Source organism: Salvia hispanica, chromosome 3 (genome assembly GCF_029641045.1).
Source record: "Salvia hispanica isolate PSC_SH4W2 chromosome 3, Shi_PSC_v1, whole genome shotgun sequence".
NCBI classification, from domain to species: Eukaryota; Viridiplantae; Streptophyta; class Magnoliopsida; order Lamiales; family Lamiaceae; genus Salvia; species Salvia hispanica.
In genome coordinates, this window is record NC_142694.1 from 49,957,168 (window position 1) to 49,979,065 (window position 21,898).

At 35.5% G+C, this 21,898-nt stretch overlaps 1 protein-coding gene and 1 pseudogene across 2 annotated transcripts; both read right to left on the reverse strand.

Annotated features, from left to right (window-relative positions):
- Positions 1–3,378: 3,378 nt before the first annotated feature.
- On the reverse strand, positions 3,379–5,941 carry LOC125210286 (wall-associated receptor kinase 2 pseudogene; annotated as a pseudogene). The gene is made up of 3 exons (XR_016136790.1): positions 5,055–5,941; positions 4,782–4,961; positions 3,379–4,696 (listed from the first exon to the last, which is right to left on the reverse strand). The product of XR_016136790.1 is annotated as a wall-associated receptor kinase 2 pseudogene (transcript).
- Positions 5,942–8,532: 2,591 nt separating this feature from the next.
- Positions 8,533–11,043, reverse strand: LOC125216634 (germin-like protein 5-1). Its single transcript, XM_048118392.2, has 2 exons — positions 10,832–11,043; positions 8,533–9,200 (listed from the first exon to the last, which is right to left on the reverse strand). The coding sequence occupies exons 1-2, from the start codon at positions 10,941–10,943 to the stop codon at positions 8,662–8,664; spliced, it is 651 nt and encodes a 216-aa protein (XP_047974349.1). The 5' UTR covers positions 10,944–11,043; the 3' UTR covers positions 8,533–8,661.
- Between the last annotated feature and the right edge of the window lie 10,855 nt (positions 11,044–21,898).

Sequence of the window (21,898 nt, forward strand, 5' to 3'; positions counted from 1 at the left end):
CCTCATACAATAATGTCTAAGCACCTTGCCGCTAGGACAAAGGCTCTGGACCAGAGCAAGAATACTTAGAGAGTTCTTCCATTATTTATCAAGTTCAAGGTGTTTGAAGAAGAATTCAAGAGAAGATCAAGGCTACAAAAATTCTACATTTTGGTTTTTATCAATTTAGTTCTAATGTTTTCTTCGTTTTCCCTACAAATTATGTATTTAGATTATTCTATCATGTGTAACTAAACTCATAGTAGAATTCTAGGGATGTGTTAGTAGTGACTTTGGCTATACAGTTCTTATTTATTTAATATCCGTTTTGTTCATTACTTTGCTTCTAATCTAAGTGTTGGATAATTGCTTCACGTTTGAGTGACATATTCTATGAAATTTATTGGCTTGCTACATAATCGTGAGAGGATATTGGCGAGCTAGAAGAGCTTAGTTGATGTTACAATTAACTTCCCTTAAAACGACACTATTAATTGAGAGCGAGAACATTAGGAGTCCTAGGAGCTTTTAGGAGTTATTAATCTAGGATTGACAACCCTAGTGTCTATAATCCACTTTGTGCAGCATGGACAATATAGTCGTGACTCGTTCTAGTAAAGTATGAACTGTGCTAGGGTGTTGTAGTTGGAATCTGTATAACCCTGAAAGAACATCCCTTGAGTTCCCTTATCTCATCTCTTTTCTGTCTGTGTTTTATCTGCAATTGTATTTTTCTTCGCTTTTACAAGTTTTATTTTCAAAAAATCAAAAACCTTTTATTTCTCCAAATAGTAAAAGAAACCTAGAAGATAGCCAATTTGTGTTCGTTTTCTCTATGTTCAATAACTGGTACTAACCTTTAGCTATACTATATATACCATGCATACTTGTATAATTATTTAGTGCTAATAAAAAATGCATCACATAGAATCTCCGTCAATGCACTCTTATTGCCTCGAAATTCAGCTTCAGCACTAGACAAAGCTACTACTCTCAGTTTCTTGCTTCGCCATGTGACAAAGTTCCTCCCCCACAAAGGTGAATAACTGGCAGTTGATTTTCTGTCATTTGGGTTTCTTGCCCAATCAGCATCTGTAAACCCATGAATTTCCAGATATCCATGATTCTCGAATAGAATTCCATGGCCTACCGTCCCCTTTAGGTATCGAACAAACCTCAGAGCTACTTGAGACACATGCATGAACTAATACTCCAACTGTGTAGGCTATATCGGGTCTAGTATGGGATAAGTATATCAGTTTCCCAACTAGACGCTGGTATCTGGTGTGGTGAGTAGCTTCGAGTCCTTCAACTATCTATAGACCGTGATTCTGAACTATGGGAGTGTCGGCTGGCTTACAATCCAGTATTCTTGTTTCAGTTAGGAGGTCTAGGACATACTTCATATGACAAATGAAGATCCCATTTTTTTTTTATCTTAGAACTTCTATACCCAGAAAGTAATTTAGAAGCCCCATGTCCTTCATTTTAAATTCTGCAAACAAATTCTTCCTTAGTTGACCTATCTCCTCTTCGTCATCGTCAGTGAGAATCATATCATCTACGTAGATGATATCTTTCCTTCTCTTTTCTTCAGGGACAAGGTATGATTAGAGTTGCTTTGCTTGTACCCGTATTTCTTCATTGCCTATGTCTCCCTCCCAAACTATGCTCTAGGTGACTGCTTTAGCCCGTACAGTGTCCGTTTAATTTGTAGACCTTCCCTCCTTCGAATTACATAGTAAATCCAGGAGGTGCTTCCATATACATATGGGTTTCTTTAGTTCCCCGTGTAAAAAGGCGTTTGTCACGTCGAACTAATGCAGTGGCCACTCCCTGGCTACTGCTATCAAGAAAAGTACTCAAATAGTACTAATCTTTGCCACATGTGAGAATGTCTCGGCATAATCAACTCTATATGTATGAGTGTACCCTTTGGCCACTAGCCTTTCCTTGTACCTTTCAATAGATCCATCTGGCCTTCGTTTGATGGTGAAGATCCATCTGCATCCCACAGTTCGGACTCCATCAAGTTTCAGACATATATCCAAGGTATTGTTCTTCATTAGGGCTCGCTGCTCCACTAGCATTGCCTCTCTCCACTGGGGAATTTTCATGGCCTTGCTATTGTTGTCGCGATCAGATTGCTCGCCGCAACCACCATTGCCACAACAGCCCTCTAGCGAAAATACCTATTCATCTCCAAGCAATTTTGATAATTCCGATGGAGTGAATTCCAACCTAGAAGATTCACATGAAAATGGCTATATATCTAGACAATATGGGACAAAAGGTTTTGTGAGATAAGATGTCAAATGCAAAATTGATTCTGACCTCTTCAAAGATACTTCTTGTTGCAGTGTTTCTAAGAAGATATTATATGATGCCGATGGCAGTTCAAATGAGGATCCAGAGAGACCTCTTTCTGGGGAAGATGATGCTAAAGAAACTAACGGGTTGCTATCTACTCTAGCAGTTTTTGGTGTTATACATGAAAAAGTAGGCGCTGATAACTCCAAGGCTAGTCACGACGTATCAAGTGTTTCCATAACAACTGTTTTGTGTGATTTGTTTAACAAAATCAGAATGAAGTACATCGACAGCACTGATGTGTGGACATTGGAGGAGTTCTATTCCACCACGAATGTCCGTACGCTTTGTCAGCTTTGTGCAAATCTTGAGGCGATACCTTGGCAATGCTTATGTTCGCAACGTTCTTCGTTGCATCGTGGTTCCCACCTTGAGGACAAGGTGGATTTTAACCGCGGGGGAGTCGATACATTCATTGTTCCATATCTCTATCATATCTTGCGTTATTATTTAGTTGCATTATTTAATTAGATAATTTAGAAATTGTATATCTTTTTCATATGTTGGTTGTCTTGCTCATTAAGTTAGTATTAGTATTATAAATAGAGAATGAATGTATATGAATTTACGTCTCTTTCTATTTTATTTTATGCACTTTGTTTAAGCTTGAGTTGACAGGATTCCGCCTCCCGAGACTTCTTGTTTATCGTCTCCGACGTCGTGATAAGGGAAATACCCTTATCATAATTGGTAATGATAATAAACTTAAATATATTTATATTTTGGTCTTCAAACCAAACTAACACTTAAATAATTTGTTATCGAACAAATTAAAAAAAATTTGACCTTATTATCGAACTAATTGAAAAAAGCCAAGTTGACCTTCTTCACAAATGAAATGACGTAAAAAAATCTATTGCTGAGGATTCACATCATAGTGGTTGCACGATTGTGACAAATGTAAGAAAAAAACAACACAAAATTATTCTACTATATTTATTTCTAAACATTGTGGGCCTCAAAATTGATAATTTCCATGCATAAGACATCTTTCAAATTTTTTTCCAACATACATTTGACAAAGTATACAAGTATAGTACTAAATTACACCGAATGGCAAAAAAAAACAACTTATGTATTCTCCATAAGATTCAAAATGAAAATGCATACTTAATTAATGCCAAATTACTCAAATGATATCATCTTCCTCCATCCATTGGCAAAAGAATATGATCCCTAGAGATGCTGTCATATCCCACACTTGAGTTCATATCACCATTACCAAAGTGACTCATTCCATCATCAATTCTAATCAACGACTCCATCTCTTCTTCATCGTGAACTTTAATTCGTGCCCACGAGTGCTTCCCTCCGAGTATTAGCCCTTCGAGCTCCATCGCTACCTCCTTCATACTAGGCCTATCCTCGCCTCTTACATTTAAACACTCTTTCGCGAGGACAGAAACAACAGATATTTCCTCCATATTTTCCAACCCTACAATATTTTCATCAAGAATTTCAAACAAGAGGTCTTGTTTGAGTACAGAAAGGAAATAGTTGGCAAGACTCTTCTCTTCTATCGGCCTATCAAAACTCAATGCTCTTCGCCCTGTAATTAGCTCCAACAGAACAACTCCAAAACTATAAACATCGCTCTTCTCTGTCAACTGGTTTGTTTGCATGTATTCAGGATCAAGGTATCCGAAAGTCCCTTGAACCATCGTGGATAGTTGTGCGAGATCAACGGGAACCAACCTTGAAGCTCCAAAATCCGACACCTTTGCTGTGAAAGTATGGTCTAAAAGAATGTTATCCGGCTTGACATCCCTATGTATGATGGGGGTAGAAGCTGAAGAGTGCAGATACGAGAGGACCTCTGCAGTTTCTGTAGCAATCTTCAGACGCGTGTTCCAATCAAGAAAGCGCGCCTTAGCCTTATTGTGCAAGTGGGAAGAAAGGGTGTCATTATTGATGAACTCGTAGACCAAAAGGGGGACATCAGTCTCCAGGCAACAACCAAGCAACCTAACTACATTCTTGTGGTTGATCTGAGACAGAACAACTACCTCGTTGATGAACTGCTCGATCTGTGTGAGATCAACTCTTATAGATCTCTTTATGGCAACTGTTCTTTTGTCTGCTAGCACGCCTTTGTACACGGTGCCAAAGCCACCTCGGCCAATGATCATACTATCATGGAAGTTATTTGTCGCCTTCTCTAGCTCGGATGAGCTGAAAATGGTGACCATATCCGGTGAGGCTTCTCTCGTAGCGAGTTTTTCTTGCAACTTATCCCCGCCGTTTTGGAGAAAGAATTTATGCTTCGTCTTTCTCTGTGATCTTCTTTTTAGTTCTAAGTAGAGGAGGATGATAGCCAGTAGCAAAGTAATGATCCCACATGCAACCCCTGTTTGTTTGTTTTGTTTAAGGAAACCAAATTTGAAAATAATATGTTTCAAAAATCCGAAGTTAAAGTGTCAATGTATAATGACCAATCAAGACATATGCAATCTTCATATTGTGCTTCTTTTGGGGAAGAATGCATCCATGTTCACCTCTTCCATCACCATCTTGTTTATCCGGACATGAACATGTATAAGTCCCTTCTTCATTATTGCAATACTCCTTCATGGTGCAATTATTATGATTCGTATCTGCGCATTCATCAATATCTGTAAACAAAGAGAAAGAGGTTCATTAGTTGATTAGTCATTCATCAACTACATAACAAGGGGAAAATAATTTGGCGCAAAATAATACTTCACCTATACATCCTTTAGGTAGATAAGGGTTTCCTTCAAATCCGCCCACGCAGCGACAGCGATAGCCATATCCGTTTGTGGGATTGTAGCACTCAGAGTTTTCACTGATGCAAGCATAGGTGGTGGCATCTGTCTTGGCCTCTTCGCACGTGCCATTCCTGATAACCCAGTCAACCACCATAGGAAGCTTTCCTAACATTTGACAAGGTAGTAAGATATCCTTTGAGAAGTTGAAGGCAGAGTCCTGAACAACAAAAGCATAGCCACAGTTGTTGAAATCCCAAACATCGATATAGTTGGAATAGCTCTTGACCTCAACTTCCACCCTCGACACATTCTGGGGGATGGGAGTCTGGCAGCATCCCACTCCGGCACACGACCCTTCCGTGAGATCAGCCTCGGAACTGCACATGGCGGTGCAGCCCGTGGTGAAGCTGCGTTCGAGCCTAGTTCCCGAAACCAAGGCATAGGCATCACACCCCACAATTGTGAACTTGTTTGCAGTATTATTGACGGTGAAATAAGTAGCTAGATCGATCCACGGGTTGTTGTGGAAAGAACTTGAGCCGTTGCGGTAGTAACAATCGTTGGCTATGTAGTGCATCACTCTCATCTGGCCGTCCATGTATATGTCTGTGATTTCGACTTCCGAATCCCCAGAATAGCTTTGGATGATCGACATCTGTGCGGTTGCAAGTGACCCAGAATTGTATAGTGAGGTAGCATTCTTGTGTTGTGCCGAAAGGGAAGGGAATGCGTATGTCGCCGCAAGAGTTGTCGTCGCAGTGGGGCATAGATAAGGGATAATTTTGTGATGAAAGTACTAGTGTGGGTAATATGAACACGATCATCACCAAAATTGATGTTTGCATGTTGTTCAGTTTCTCTTAACACACATTAGTAGTAGTATTTATGTATATTTAGAAAGTAAAACTGAGCTAAGTCAATGAACGTCCGAGTCTTCGATCATCCACTTGAGCGTCTTATGTCATACTAGATGTTTGTATAATCATAATCTAAGAAAGCATTTACCCCTTCTTTACTATTTATAAATCTTCTTTTTTTTGGAATATACAAGTTGTCATCAAATAAAACAAGATGGCAGGAACTTGGTCATTCAACGTTGCACAGATATTAATGTGATGGTATTTTATTACTATATTCCCTTCCAAGTCTTTTATTAGTAGTTTCAATGTTTTTAGACTTAGTCTTATATGTTATATTTAAGTCTTCGATAGTATTAGTATTATTAAGTCTCCTGTTAATTTAATATAGTCTTTTGTAAATGGAAATTTATTTCATTTCAATGTTACATATATCCTCTATAAATTGTTTTCAGAACACTTTACACATTTGTGTTGAACTTGTACATATTTCTCGATAAGTTGTTCATTTAAAATAATGTCAACTAGGACAAAATAGATACTATACGTATATAGACACTAGCAGTTTGTTAAATAAATTAAATTAAATAATGTCAACTCTTATGGTTTAATCAAGAATGATTCTTCTCAATCATAAAGCAGTATTAACTGTGCTGCATATGTAGTCTCTTAATTATTTAAAATAAAAACATATGATCGATTTAATAGTATAATATTAAAATTTACTCTGCGCTGAAAAATTAAATTAGTTTTACCGTTTTGGATTGTCATAAAAAATTAGGCCAAATCTAATATAAAATTTTTTTAACCAATTACATACCATTAATAATGTGGACCCACGATCCACTAACACTATTTTTACTATCTTTTCTCTTTTTATTTTTTTCCATCTTTCTCTTACTTTATCAAATTGGACATTAAAACATGTGTCATGTACAAATTTGTCTATTTTTTAAGGCCGAAGGGAGAATGATATAAATCTAATGAAAACATAACAGATCGATATAGATGAAACAAATTTTATATATAAATTTTATATTTTATGCAAAATAAAGTCATTAACGAACTAGTAATTGAAAACTTAAGTTGACCTTCTTCACAAATGAGATGATGACAATAATATTACTTGTCGAGACTTCACATCATAGTGCCTATATGATTGCGACAAAAGTAACAAAAATAACTACCAACAACAAATTAATTTCACAAATAATGCTCAAAACAAAACTGGAACACCAAAATTGATTGAAATTGCGTTTCATAGTCGTATTTAGACATCTTTCACAACGGCAATCTGGAATTAAAATTGCAAGCACTAAATTGCATCGAATGGGTATAAACAACTTAATTATTCACAATAAATGAATAGCCATACTGAATGCCTATATATTCTAAGTCTATCGATTTATACGTGCTACTTCCTCCGTCCCCCAAAATTTGCTACACTTTGACCCGACACGGGTTTTAAGAAATGTAATGGAAAGTGAGTTGAAAAAGTTGGTGGGATGTGGGTCTTTATTTTAAAATATTAGTTTTATAATAAAATGTGAGTAGCAATGAGTTAGTGGAATATGGGGTTCACTATCAAAATTGGTAAAAGTGAAGTGTATCAAATTTTCAAGGACGGACCAAAATAGTAAACCGTATCAAATTTTCAGAGACGGAGGTAGTAGTAATTAGTAATGAGACCAAAACATAATTACATATTCAATCATGATATATAATCTTTCAAATAGAACTGGACAATTAAATTTTTGGAGAGAAAGAGATATGGAGGATATTAGGAATGTTGCTGAGGCATATTTCCATGGAGCAGGAGCAGCTGACGAGAAACTTACTGATGAATTTTTCCGTTCACTAAACATAGTCGGAGCGGAGATAGAAAAGTTAGCCAGAGTGAGTTCTGTAACGCGGTGGGGGCCGTTGGCAAATACCTCCTTCCAGGAGATCTTAGCCTTTTATTACTTAGGCAAGGTCTTGGTCCCATGTGCACAAGTTGTGACACCCTTCTTCGTAATTCCTATTTTTCTTGCTTGAAATGTCAAGCCAAAGGATCTAACTTCTTCTGCTTTGTATGCCACAAGATATTCACAGACACTGGGGACATGTTGAAGGTACTGGATCAAATTCTCGAGAACTCAGAGTTTGCAAATAGCCTAACTGATGATGAGTATGCTGCCCTTCCGGTATTTTCCACAAACTTTATTATTAACATACTACTCCATTTGTGTTTCTATTAGGTCAAAATATCATTATTGACCGTTAGTTTTTGACAGAAACTCAAAAAAATGATCACTTCAACGACAATTTCATTTGTTTAGGAGTTGATTTTTAAAAAGTAAATGTTCTCGACCAACTTCGTATTTCGGCCATATATTTAGGATAAAAAAGGACTTTACTCTATTGTTATACTAATTATTTAGACATTCGTTTTGTGCACTTTATAGGTTAGTGAAATTGGCTCTGAAGTACTATAAGAATTGATAGCTCAAGGTATACCTATATGCAAAACTTTTGTATTCTGTATTTTATATAGGTTTTCTTTAAAATAGAATATGAATCTCATAATTCAAAATATTAATGAACTAGCTAGAAAATTAAATACTTAACAAGGAATTTTATTAGTTTATTCTCAATCAAATCATTAGAAAGAACTTTACCATTACAACAAGGCCTCCAAATCGAAATAAAAATTATTATTCACCATTTCACCTACCCACACATTATTAATTCTTTGGTGCAAACTTGCCCTTTATCTTATCAACCTCCTTGGTGCCAATCTGAAACGCCTTGGTGAGCACATTATCCGGCACCGGTGGCGTGGCAGCGAACAAGGTGGCGGCGATGGACTGCGTTCCTGGGAGCTGGCTGTTGAAGGCGGCAACAACGGCCGCAGGGGAATCGCCGTTGTTCTTCTGAAAATGGACTAGCCCTTTAGGGAAAACGAAAACCTCCCCTTCCTTGATGGACTTGGAGATGAGGACGTTGGCGGTGGTGATGAAGCCGACGTCGAGCTCGCCTTTGAGCACGAACACGACCTCGGTGGCGCGTGGGTGCGTGTGCGGTGGGTTGAGGCCGCCCGGGGCGTAGTCGATGCGGGCCAAGGAGACGCCGAGGGTGTTGAGGCCCGGGATTTTCTGAACGTTGGCGCCGGTCACAGCTGACCCGAAGGAGTTGTTGGTGGCGCCGCTCTTTGATAGACCGGTGAAGAAGAAGTCATCCGCGGTTACGTTTGATTTGCATGTATATCCGTTCACCTTCAACTCTGTTTAGACAGAGATTTGCATTCATACAAATATACATATCAAAATATTTACTTTCGTTGTTGTTAAAATTAAAAAAATTGTATGTTCACTTTTATTTGACACAGATTCTAAGAAACGTAAAATAAAATGAGTTGAAAAAAGTTAGTAGTAGATATATAGTCATACTTTGTATATTAATTTTATAGTAAAATATGAGTGGAATTGAGTTATTAAACGCATGATAATATGAGAATGAAACTCATAGTACTCCCTTTCTTTGGTACTCATTAAATGTCTCATATTTGAAAATTGCGGGTTTTAAGAAATTGTTTAACATTATGAAGGAAAGTGAATGAAAAAAGTTAGTGGAATATGAACTTCACTTTTATATATATATTAATTTAATTTTAATTATTTTATAATAATTATGAATAAAAAGAGTTAATAGAATGTAGGACCCACTTAGAAAAAATAATAAAAGTCAAATAGGACATTTATTGTGGATCGTCTAAATAAAGAACTATGATACATTTAATGACGACTAGAGTCTTTTCCCCCTAAATTAATGGATGATAGTACTATTTCTTTTTCCCCTAAAATATATTTTATATGCTCCGTCTAAGATGACACATTTTCTTTTCTCTCTTGTTTTGAAAATATAATAAATAGGTAAAGTAAAGCAAAAGTAAAAAAGTAAGAGTAATGTTGAAGAGACCATCCTCTATATTATTCTCTTTCATACCTTACTTTCTCTCCACGTTAACTACTCCCTCCGTCCCACAATAAGTCATGTTTTGTCATTTCGGTCCGTCCCACAATAAGAGCCTTATTTTATTTTTACCATAAATGGTAAGTAGGCCTTACATTCCACCAACTTTTTCCACTCATATTTTGTTATAAAACTAATATATATAAGTGAGACTCATATTTTACTTACTTTTCTTTACGTTTTTTAAATCGTGCCATAACTGAATATGATTTTTGAATATTTATTAATATCATTTTTCTAAAATACGTGCAGAAAAATAAGGTAATATCATCTTAGCTGAGTCTGGGACAGGAGGGAGTAGTTATAAATTACTTATCTAATAAGTAGTTCAAAATATTTACGTATTGGAGTATTCTCTATAATTCAAGCTTATCTATTATATGTATTAATATTGCAACTACAGATGTATGAACATGTTTACTGTTTAGTAATGCTATTTTTAATAATTAATGAAGGAAATAAATTTGGTTGTTGAGGTGAGACCGACAGCTTTTACTAGCATCATTGATACAGATAGAAACATTATCTTTATTACTTACAAGGTGCTTTTACTTTATGGAATATACTTCCTCACGTTCTATTAAGATGGAATATTTATTTTTCAGCACATAATTTGATATGTTATTATTTTGTGAGTTAAGTGAATAGATAAAATAAGAGAGAAAGAAAAAGTAGAGAACATCCTAAAAGAGAAAATGTATCACAGTCGGACGCGAGGAGTATATAATTTTACTAATTAAATTTTATATTTTAACATATTCTACAAAGTAAATAATTTTCTCATACAAGATAGAACAAGTGACGTACAGAAGAAACAATTTCTTTTTATGACAAATTTGGAACAAACAAAAATGTTGGTAAAATGAGTAAGAAGATAAGTACCAGAAGTGAGATCAGCAACACAAACATCTTGAAGCAAGTCAGGATCAGCAAAAACTCTGCTGCAAAGCATGATAACAGCCACCATCACCACAGCAGAACCGGCACCAGCCATGACTAGAAGCAAAGTGTGTGTGTGTGGGTGAGAGAGAGAGAATGAAATTTTACTAGACAATTAAAAATCGAAGTCTCTGTGCCTTTTCTTTGGTGTTGAAGAAGATGAGCATTTAAATGAAAAACGAAACAGTACTGCCAAAGTAAGCCACGAAAATGACTCAAAATAAGTGTAGGATTGAACAATCATTGACTTAATTTGAAAGCAAATTAAATTGCTATAAGAAAATGACATGGTAGTTGGTGGAAGCACAAATGTTGTGTTTAAGATAAATACCTTATTTTTAAAGATTGTTTTTTATGATTAGGTGAAGCCAAAAGTTGGTAAATTATCTAATCTTTGTCGGAGGAGCTTTACCTAATTTTGCTTAATCGTCACACACACAACATTGATTAGTCTTCATTGATTACGATCAATTGGGAAGGAAGTGTGTATCGTCACGATTCATCTACTATTGCAGAAGTTATATATCCTCATTATCTTATGTTTGTTTCCTTTTTGGAATAACATTAGAACGATTCTCCAACTTTCACAAAGATGTCAGCAATCTTTTCTCTTGGTTCACATTGCTTATCTTCTCAAGTTTTGTTTTCAGTTTCTTTCCTAAGTCATGCGTCGTTAGTTGAGTGCATGTAACTATTTGCCACCCAATATAGATCAAACTTATACATAAAGGATTGATGTGTATTTAATGTTGTGAAAACTGTGTAAATATATAAAACACTAGCATGACGTAATATAATCCAATGAAAACTAGAGAAATTACACGCAAATAAATTGAAACAGAAAAGACAAATTAGAAACTATAAACCGTAGATATAACTGTAAACCGAGTCGATGAGTCATCTTTCCATAAGACGAGATATGCCCCGGTAGTGCTATCAGATTGGCATGTCGTCCGCAAAGATAAAACGGTTTCGTCTCTTAATTGGTAGCATTACTAGCAGTAGGGGCGGACCTATGTATATAATGGGTAGGGCTAAAGCCCTTAATAAAATTGTATTTTGAGTTTTTTTTCATTCATAAATTTTTATAAGTTATCCAAATTTAAGGCAAATTATTATGTAAAAGCCGTTATAAATAATTTAAAACACTCAAAAATATACTTTAAAACAAAATTTAGAAATCACAGCCTATCGTTATTTACTTCTGCGTCCGCTCCTGGCAGCAGAGCTCCGGCGAAATAGATGATAGCGAGGGCAAAGTTTCGACAGAAGACTATGCAGAGAAAGAGAGAGCTACAATGATATAGTGTTGAGAATGTAGGTGGGTTGAAATGCATGGACTGGGTACTAATTTAGAGGCCTAGTCCAATTCATGTGAAGGCTATTAAGCTTACTATTATGGTTTGACTATAACCTAGGGTTACAAACTTTTATCCTAGACGGGACATATCTGGACACGCCTCGCGTTTGGGATAGATCAAGATGTGGGCATCAGCCACAACACATGGCGCACGGGGCACTGGGAAGGTGGCACACGGCGCGGGGCCTGGGGCACGCGACACACCACTCATGACCACGACTGTCCATGGCCACGGTGCATGGGGCACGGCCACGACACGCGGCACGCGATTGCGTTCTCGGCGAGCCAACTACTCCAAACCAAACCCAAATTTATTAGATTTCTAATGAGTCAACCCAATAATGATATTAACCCCATAAGGTTTGACCAAAACCAATAAATTCATATGTATTTATGTCAAGTTTTCATGTTGTGTCAAAAAGTGATAGCCATACTAAACTCAACTGGGCCTTAAATTGAAACATAGATTTTGACTTGGGGAGAGGGGTGTTGGGAGGTATTTTCCAGCTGTGGTAGTTTATGGGGTAAAATGGAACATGAGGGACCTTTTTGCAAAATGAGGGTTGGATAAAAACATCCTACCCTCCCCCATTCAACCCTATCGGCCCCCGCCCCGGCCCCCTTTGTGATTTTCGCCTCCCCTTCAACCCTACCGCCTCATTTGAGAGGGCTACTTCGACTAGAACCCTACTCCTTCCCGGTCACCTGTGCCGCCTTTACCCGCCACTGAACCCTAGTCACTAAACAAGTTTTACCTTCTGTCCAGCTTTTGGTGGTTGCAACTAGGGTTGGCAATTTTTGACACGACACGTTAACACGACACGAACCGGCACGAAATTAATAGGTTTGGGTCAGAGCTTATCGTGTTCGTGTCCTTATCGGGTCGACCCATTAAGGACACGAAAATTTCGTGTCGTGTTCGTGTCGGGTTCGTGTTATCCGTTAACAATGCGTGTTCGTGTCGTGTTCGTGTTATCCGTTAACACATAATATTTTAATATTATTATTCTTATTAACACATAATATTTTAATATTATTATTCTTATTATTTTCATTTTTCAATACGTATTTTCGTGTCATTAATGGGTTCGTGTCGTGTTCGTGTCGTGTTGACCCGAAACGGTTCGTGTCGTTAATGGGTTCGTGTCGTGTTCGTGTCTGAGGGTAGCGGGTCGTGTTCGTGTTCGTATTTGAGGTTTTTTTAACGGGTCGTGTTCGTGTTTGTTGTTATCGTGTTCGTGTCGTTATCGTGTCGACACGATAACGACCCGACACGCACGATTTGCCACCCCTAGTTGCGACCGATGCTTTGGTCGTGTTGGCTGGATTCCCCCCACCTTTGGGTGCGTTGACGACTACGTCGTCGCCGTTGAGATGTAGAGGTGGGGAGAAGGTGGAGGTGGCGCGGAGGGATTACAAACACCGCCCATCAATCCGTCGGTGTAGGTGGCTCTGTCAACCCTCCCCCCCCACCCACCCCACTGCCGCTAATGCCTTTCCACCGCCACTTCCACCACCGCGCTTCCCATTCTGTCTTGCACATTTCATTTTGTGCCACTACTCGGGATATCCATGGAGGTGGAAGCATGTTTTCTGTAAGTACCTCTTTCCCATAGTGTGAGCAAGTTAATTTGCTCTAGTCTTTTTCCTGTCTCCAATTTGTGGTGAATTTGATCACCTGTGGAGGGAATGGTTGGCTCCGGTCAAATGCGTCTAGCCCTGTGGTGATTTCAGATTGGTCGGTCTCTGGTTTGAGCTCCTTTTCGTTGACTGTCTCTCTTCTCACCATTCCGTAAGCTTTGTCGACGGTCGGTATAAGGGATCTTGGTTGAGTACCTCTGTCTGATTTTGTCATATTTCTCAACTGGTGCCCATATGAATTGATAAAGTATGCGTTTTTGGGTCACCTTGTTGTATTTGTCGATGCTTTTTGGACTATCCATGGGATTGGGATCTCTGGTATCAACGGATATCCACGTATCATGGAATTTGTTCTAGAGGGCTTCCAAACATAAATCTCCTTGCTTCATCGCCATTGATTGCCAGTGCAAGTCATGCACTTGAAATGGATGTGCTCCACTCCCGTATGTGACCGCCAGACCTTCCCTCAGATCTTCGATTGTCTTGTATTGTGACACTTCATTTACCAAACTGGATTCGAGGTTACTGATGATCCAATTAAAGCAGCAGCGATCTCGTTGCTGCCATTTTGAGTAGTCGGGATCATCAGAATGAGGGGGTTCTGAACCTCCAGCAATGTGAGAAGTCGGCTCCTTTTCCCCTATGGCTCTTTCCATCAGATTGACCCAAAGAGGATAATTATCTCCATTAAGTTTATCTTTTAGGTTGATTTCTCCCAAAGACTCCAGGTGATGTTGTGGCTGTTTTGGGGAGGTTTCGAACTTGTTTCCGGATTTATTCATGAAGTTCATGAATTAGGCAAATTGTTCCGCAAAATCTACCATGGTTTCAGCTAGGATTGGTTTTATATTTTCTGCGTCAAAATTTGACATGGTTGGGTTTGTGTTGGTTTGGCAGATTTAAAAAAAGGCTGAGAAGGGTATGCGCGGGACTATGATGACATTGTTCTGAGTCCCAAACTGATTTTTCCTGCTCTAAAACCATCTTAAAGATGGTAATTGAGAGAGGTATAGAGAGATTGATAAGGCATATTGGAAGTAGAAAGTAGAGAGAAATATGTTTGTATGTTTCTTGTATGTTTGATCTGCTCATCACTCTAGTATTTATAGGGAAATTTAAGACTCTTCAAGTACACCAATAAATGAAGTTTGGAACTTTACATTACTAAGAACTCTACAATATTGAATGTAACCTAAGAACTCCACTATAATAAATAGTGGGCGCCCATTTATTCTTATTTTTCCAACATTATAACAGCCTATTTTGGCTAAGATCGTCATTTCATTTTGAACTTTGGCTAAAAATATCGGCCACAATATTTAATCAACCCTACATTATGTTATCAATCCTTATATAATCAACTTTGCAACTTTTGCAATAAATATATGGTGACGTAGGTGCCCGTGTTTTGCGGACATAAGCGTCGTTTATTTAAAACGACGTCGTCTCAACACCCCTCAAAACGATGCCTTTTTCATTCCATCATTTTCAGATTTAGAATTTTTTTTCAAACGTTCTTGGTTCAATTATTCCATTAATTTTTTTAATTATGTAAGACCTATCATAATGCCACATAAATACCATTTCTCTAAATAATGCCACGTACTAACTGAAAATTTTAGTTATGGGATAATTGCAATAATATCATAAGTTATGATTTAATTAGCTAATTTTATAAATTGTACTAGTAGTCAACCAAAAATTGTGATTTAATTGATAATTTTTCCTACCAGCTTAGAGGGGAAACTGCAGATACCAACAGCACTACTCATGCTACCAAGTGTGTGGTCCAAGACCAACATTGAAATTCATTTTCCCATAGGCATAATTTGTGTAAAAACTGCCCCTGGTAAATAAATGTCTATTGTATAACGAGATTTCACTAGTTTTTACTTCTTTTCTTTTCCATTTCTCTTTAGACGGACGGATAAATGTACACAGGGACAATACAATCTTATAGAAAGAAAAAATAAAGAATGTTATACTCCATCTGTCCCATTAGAAATGAAACGTTTTTCTTTTTAGTTTGTCCCACTAAAAATAAAACATTTCCTAAAATGGAAATATCTCTATCTCTATTTTTTCATCCATCTTACTTTACCAACCCTACATTAACTCACAAAACAACCCTACATAAAAACACGTGTCAATTCACAAATGTTGCATATTTAATGGGACGGAGGGAGTACTAACTAAGATTATCGGTGGAAGCATTTCACTTGAGAGTAAAAACAACTACAATAGAAATCCATCAGCAAAAAGTCATACTACAGTCTTCCTTCATCTATTTAAGCAAAACAAGCAATGTAAACAAGATGACACAAGGAGATAAACGTAAATGACATTAGTCTAAGAGTAAAAATAGTTAAACTAAAATATAAAAAATTCTGTTACTACTTATTATTCTTCTTGTTTCAAGAGCTTCGCTGTTTATCAATTCATAACAACTCCAACATGTACTATGAAGAAGAAGATTCACACGCAATCAAGAGACCAAGTTTGGATATGTCGTGCTACAGCCACCTATCCTGAATGTTGGGGGATGCTAGACTATGTGATCTCTTACGACAGCTAGTGAAAAAAACGATGGAAAAAGAGGATATGACTCAAAACACTACTCATTGGAAATGAATTGGATAAACAGACACAGTAATCAAGCTTCAATCAAGTCCGAATGGTGTGCCCCTGACTTACAAATCAGATTCAGAATCTTTGAAATCTTTGGAAATAGCCTTCCATAAGCTTGGTATGATCATATGGACAGTAAAATGTCCATAAATGAACCATGAGCATCACAAAATATGCAATACCATTCTTTAGTTTCGTTAAGGATTCGCAAGGCCGGAAAGAGGCACAGAGAAACTGATAAAAATGAGTGTACACATCTACGAACTATCAAGGGGCTTGGCATATCTCAAAGTTCCAATCTACCATACTACTATTAAATAGTGGATTAGCCTATACTTTTTATATCCATCGAAACTTATACTCCCTCCGTCTTTTGCACTCGTTTTGGAAAAATAATACTCCCTCTGTCCCACTTCAGGAGTTCCATTTGAGTTGCACGGATTTTAAGAAATGTAAAGGAAAGTGGGTGAAAAAGACAATGGAATGTGGGTCCTACTTTTATATATTAGTTTTATAATAAAATGTAATTGGAAAAAGGTTAGTGGAATGTGGGGCTCATTACTATTTATGGCATATTCAACCAAGACTCTTAAAGTGGGATATCCAAAAATGGTCAACCAGGACTCCTAAAGTGAGATAGAGGGAATAGTTAAAGTGGAGTAAGTAAAGTAAAACAGAGAATAATGTAGAGAAAACACTTCTATAGGAGTATCATTTTTCCAAAAACGAGTGCAAAAAGGAAGTGTGACATCGGGATGGAGGGAGTACTTAAAAGTAAACTCCTGCAACAAGTTTAATTTAAACATGCATAATTTAATCAATCTTGAAACAACAATCCCTTGGAAATTTGATTGAAGAACTTTCTCCTCAATGTACTTCAACACGATCAGACCAAACCAAAGACCCCAACACACATCATCGAACCAAACCAAATACATCACAATAATTCATTGAAAATATTGAGAGAAGATAGCCAAAACAGGACATGATTAATTTAAGATTATATCCAAAGAAACAATTTGCAGAATTGGGGATTTCCTAAATTGATCGATCAGGCATCCAAATGGGGATTGCAGTGTTGGGAATAAAAATCATTAGTTTCAATAAGAAGTCTCAAGTCGTCAAAAGTAAAGCGGGGACTATTAGGATCACTGGTGGGTGACTCACCGGAAGAATTGACCGTTTTGGGCTGTCGACAAATGCCACTCTGTTTCAGCTTCTTGTGAAGCAGTTTCTTCTTCTTCCTGAGGCGAAAAAAGAGGGGCTTTTTTCCCTTTCTCCCGCAGCGCTTGCACTTCCACTCATCATCATCAGACATCAATCCACCAAATTACATGGCGCCACCATTTGATTCTTGAAATTTGTGCGAGTTAAAGAATTTTTCGTAGGCCCCTTTAGCAATGGAGAGAGGAAGAGAGCAGTTGTCGTTTTTCACAGCTTCCTTGACAGATACTGCTTTCAATACATGTCGGTTTTCCTATTTCCTCAAATGCATTTATTCTTCTTTTCCATAATTATATTTGAATTTGACTAATGTATTTTTATATATATAAATTCATTATTAATTACGATCCGCTCGTAAATTTAGGAAATTCAAATTTAACTCAATATCCTTACTAAAGATTATGTACATATCTCAATAATTTTGAGATATGGAACTCTAATAAATGGAATTTAAAAAGATTATACTATATCTCTATCTTTTATACCAACTATTTAACCAAGCAAACTAGTACGTATATAGTTATCGACTTATCGTAGTAAAGGCGTAATCATGAAATTTTTTTATTTTATTTAATAAAAATATCAACCGGAAAATATTACTCCATGTGTAATAAAGAATAAATGTTTAATGCAAGTTACGAGTATTGAGATTAATTCTAATTATGCATTACACAAAATCCATTCATTGACAGGGCTAGAGAGAATATATGGCATAAAACATTTTAATATACAGTAAGTTTTCATTTAAACATGAAATTAGATAGGACTAGAGACAATAAATTAAATTATGTACATTTAAGTATTTCTTCCGTCACATAATAGATGTCATACTTTCCTTTTTAGTTTTTTCCAAATAAATATCATATTTTCCTATTTCCAAAAAATTCTCTCTCACATTAAAATAAATATATTATTTTCTCTTTTACACTTAACCCATAAAACAACATCTCTTAAAATCTCATGTCAATCACTAAATGTGACATCTACTTTGAACGGAGGGAGTAATAATTTTTATTTAAATTACAGTTCTGTGATAAGTTTTGATCAGTTGTTGAAATTGACTGTAATAATTTCTTTTTATAATTTTGGCTATGATCTTTTCATGGTTAAAATCGAAATTGATATGACAATTAAATATGATATGATAATAAAATAATATTATTCTATTTTAAGTATTAAATGAAACGACATCGATTAATACAGCTGCTGATTAATCTGAAACGGTTGATTCAATTTCAAATTCTATATTCATATTTGAAAAATTATAAGATTGATCAAAATTAATGCAAAGTTGTCATTTAAATGTTTATAATTTTATATAATTTTTAAAGTTCAGGCTTCAGCTACCGTTAACATTTATTTAATGATGAAATTAGCTTGTTGCCATCATATGAATTCTTTTATACTCTCTGGGATAAATGTTTCATGCTCCTTTCATTCAAAAAAAATAGACAAAGTTATAAACAGCAAGGATTTTGTGCAATTAATGAATTAAGAGAGAGAGAATATGATATAAGTAATGTTAGTGGATTAATTGTGAGTCCATGTTTAAAATAATGTATAAGGTTAGTACTGATTTAAAACTTTTCATTTTTATAATTAGTCTAATTTTGGTGGACGATCCAAAATAGCAAAACTAATCTATTTTTATAGACGGGAGGAGCATTTCCTTTCCATTCGTTTGTAATTAAGTGTCTCATTTCACTTTCAATTTTGATAAGTAAACCCAATATTCTATCAACTCATTTTATTTATATTTTATTACAAAAATTATTTTATACAAATAAGACTTATATTCCATTAAATTTTCTCTCTAAATTTAGTTAAGCCATAGGCTTAAAATTTGCCATGTCTTATAGTGACCACATTTTTTTTAATTACATACGAACATTCAATTACATTATACTCCTATTTTATTAAAATAGACCATTTTTGTTATTTTGCATATTCCTTAAAATTAGCTAATTCTGTTTCAGAGAAAACAAATCAATTGAAAAGAAGTGCACGTCACATATTCTGTCATGTCTAATGTGCATCTTGCGATTCTTGCCCAATCCCAATTTTAACGAAGCATGTTTATCATTTTATGAAAGTGGTTTTTAGGAAATTAAAATAATAAAGTAAGAAAATGTAAAGTTTTGACCTTTGACAGGAGGGATTAATAAACAGAGGTGGATGTGTTTGCGCTGTCTGATAATTTTATTTTTTTCAAAATAATTGGAGTGGTTGATTGATTTAGCATTTGGATTGTAATCATTTGGGATATGTTTATTTCCTTTGAGTTTGGTAGCTAGGTGTCATGCTTGACCATCTTCTTTATTGTTTAAATATCTTAATTATTGATTATTATTTGTGTGGTTGTTATACGGATATTGCCTTTTTATCATAATTCAGTTGACTAATAACTTCGAATGCTAATTGATGAATGAATTCAATTTTAAAGATACAACTTGAGCTAACAATATTAAAGTGCGTAGACTTCATTTACATCACTAAAATGCCATTGAAGGACCTAGATATTAAAATTTCCAACTAGTTAAACTAAAATATGTAGACTTCAGCTGCAAAACAACAGTAATAAAAATATTTAATTAAAGTAATATTATACTGATCCAAGAAGATTAAGTCGCTTCTTTTTTCATTCGTTTTAAAAATATAACAATAAATAGTTAAAATTGATAAATAGTACTTCCTCCGTTTCATAGTAGCAAAGTCATTATATCATTTTGGTACATTCCATAGTAGTAAAATTATTTTCTTTTTTATAAAAGTCAACAAATTTCTTCTAAGTTACTTTACTTTATCTTACTTTATTCTCTTTCATCTATCTATCTTTTTCATTTCCTACTTTATTCTTCTTTTATTTAACTCATTAATACAATTTTATTTAAATCACTTACATCACTAAATGCTGTTCTATTGAAGGACCTAGATATTAAAATTTCCAACTAGTTAAACTAAAATATGTAAACTTCGGCTGCAAAACAAAAGTAATAAAAATATTTAGTTAAAACAATATTCTAAAAAAGTTAAGTTGCTTTTTTTTTCACTTGTTTTAAAAATATCACAATAAATAGTTAAAGTGGATAAATAGTATTCTCTCTATTTCTATAATAGTGAAGTCATTATACCATCTTGGTATATTTATAGTAGTGGAGTCATTTTCTTTTTTAGTAAAAGTCAACATATTTCTTCTCACTTACTTTATTGTCTTTTACTTTATTTTCTCTATCTGTCTATCTTTTTCATTTCATACTTTATTCTTCCTTTCCATTACCGCGGAACGGAGGGCTTTTCTACATTATTATTGCTTTTACTTTTTTGCTTTTTTTATTATATTATATTATGAGCATTGGATGCTAAATATTTACTTTACTACTCCCTTCGTCCGCGAATATAAGTCCTATTTAGGGTTTCTTTATTGTGAGCATCGGATGCTCAATTCACGGACTACTCCCTCCGTCCGCGAATAGGAATCTTATTTTTTTATTTTAGTCTGCCCGCGAATAGGAGTCCTGGTTCTTTTTTACCATAAATGATAATAGGACTCCTCATTCCACTAACTCATTCCGCATACATTTCATTTAAAACTAATATATACAAGTAGAACCATTATTCCACTTACTTTTTGCCACCTACTTTTCTTAATATTTGTTGAAATTCGTGCCGCCAAGAAATGTGACTCCTGGTAGCGGACGGAGGGAGATTATTTATCAATTTTAACTAATTTATTATACGTGACCAAGCTTATTCTTGACAAACGACGGGCTCTCGCTAAATTAGTGTGATTAGCGTGGACAGGCAATCAAAAACACGGATTTCCGAATCATATCCTTCTCATGGAGATGGAGGCACTGCAAACACCAAATTAAAACTTTTTTTTACAAATGCTACTGATTTAAGGCAGCTGCTTGTAATTTTATCAGCGAATCAAATTGTAAATGAACACTAATCTATTATCTTAAAGTTAAATACTGAAATTGATAGATCCAACTGAATAACATTAAAATAACTCAATTTTATTTAATTCGTCAAACCACCTAATATCACCTAAATGCATTGATTTATTTACCATTTCTATTATATTGATAATACTCTCTTTAAAAAATTGACCATTTGTCATGCATGATACTTAATTGAAGAAATAATGCATTAGT

What these genes read in the sequence shown, in the direction of transcription:
- LOC125216634 (XM_048118392.2), bottom strand. Translation starts at nt 10,943, where the DNA reads ATGGCTGGTGCCGGTTCTGCTGTGGTGATGGTGGCTGTTATCATGCTT. An exon ending in TGTTGCTGATCTCACTTCTG is followed by an intron (nt 9,201 to 10,831) that starts GTACTTATCTTC and finishes CTGTCTAAACAG; the next exon opens with AGTTGAAGGTGAACGGATAT.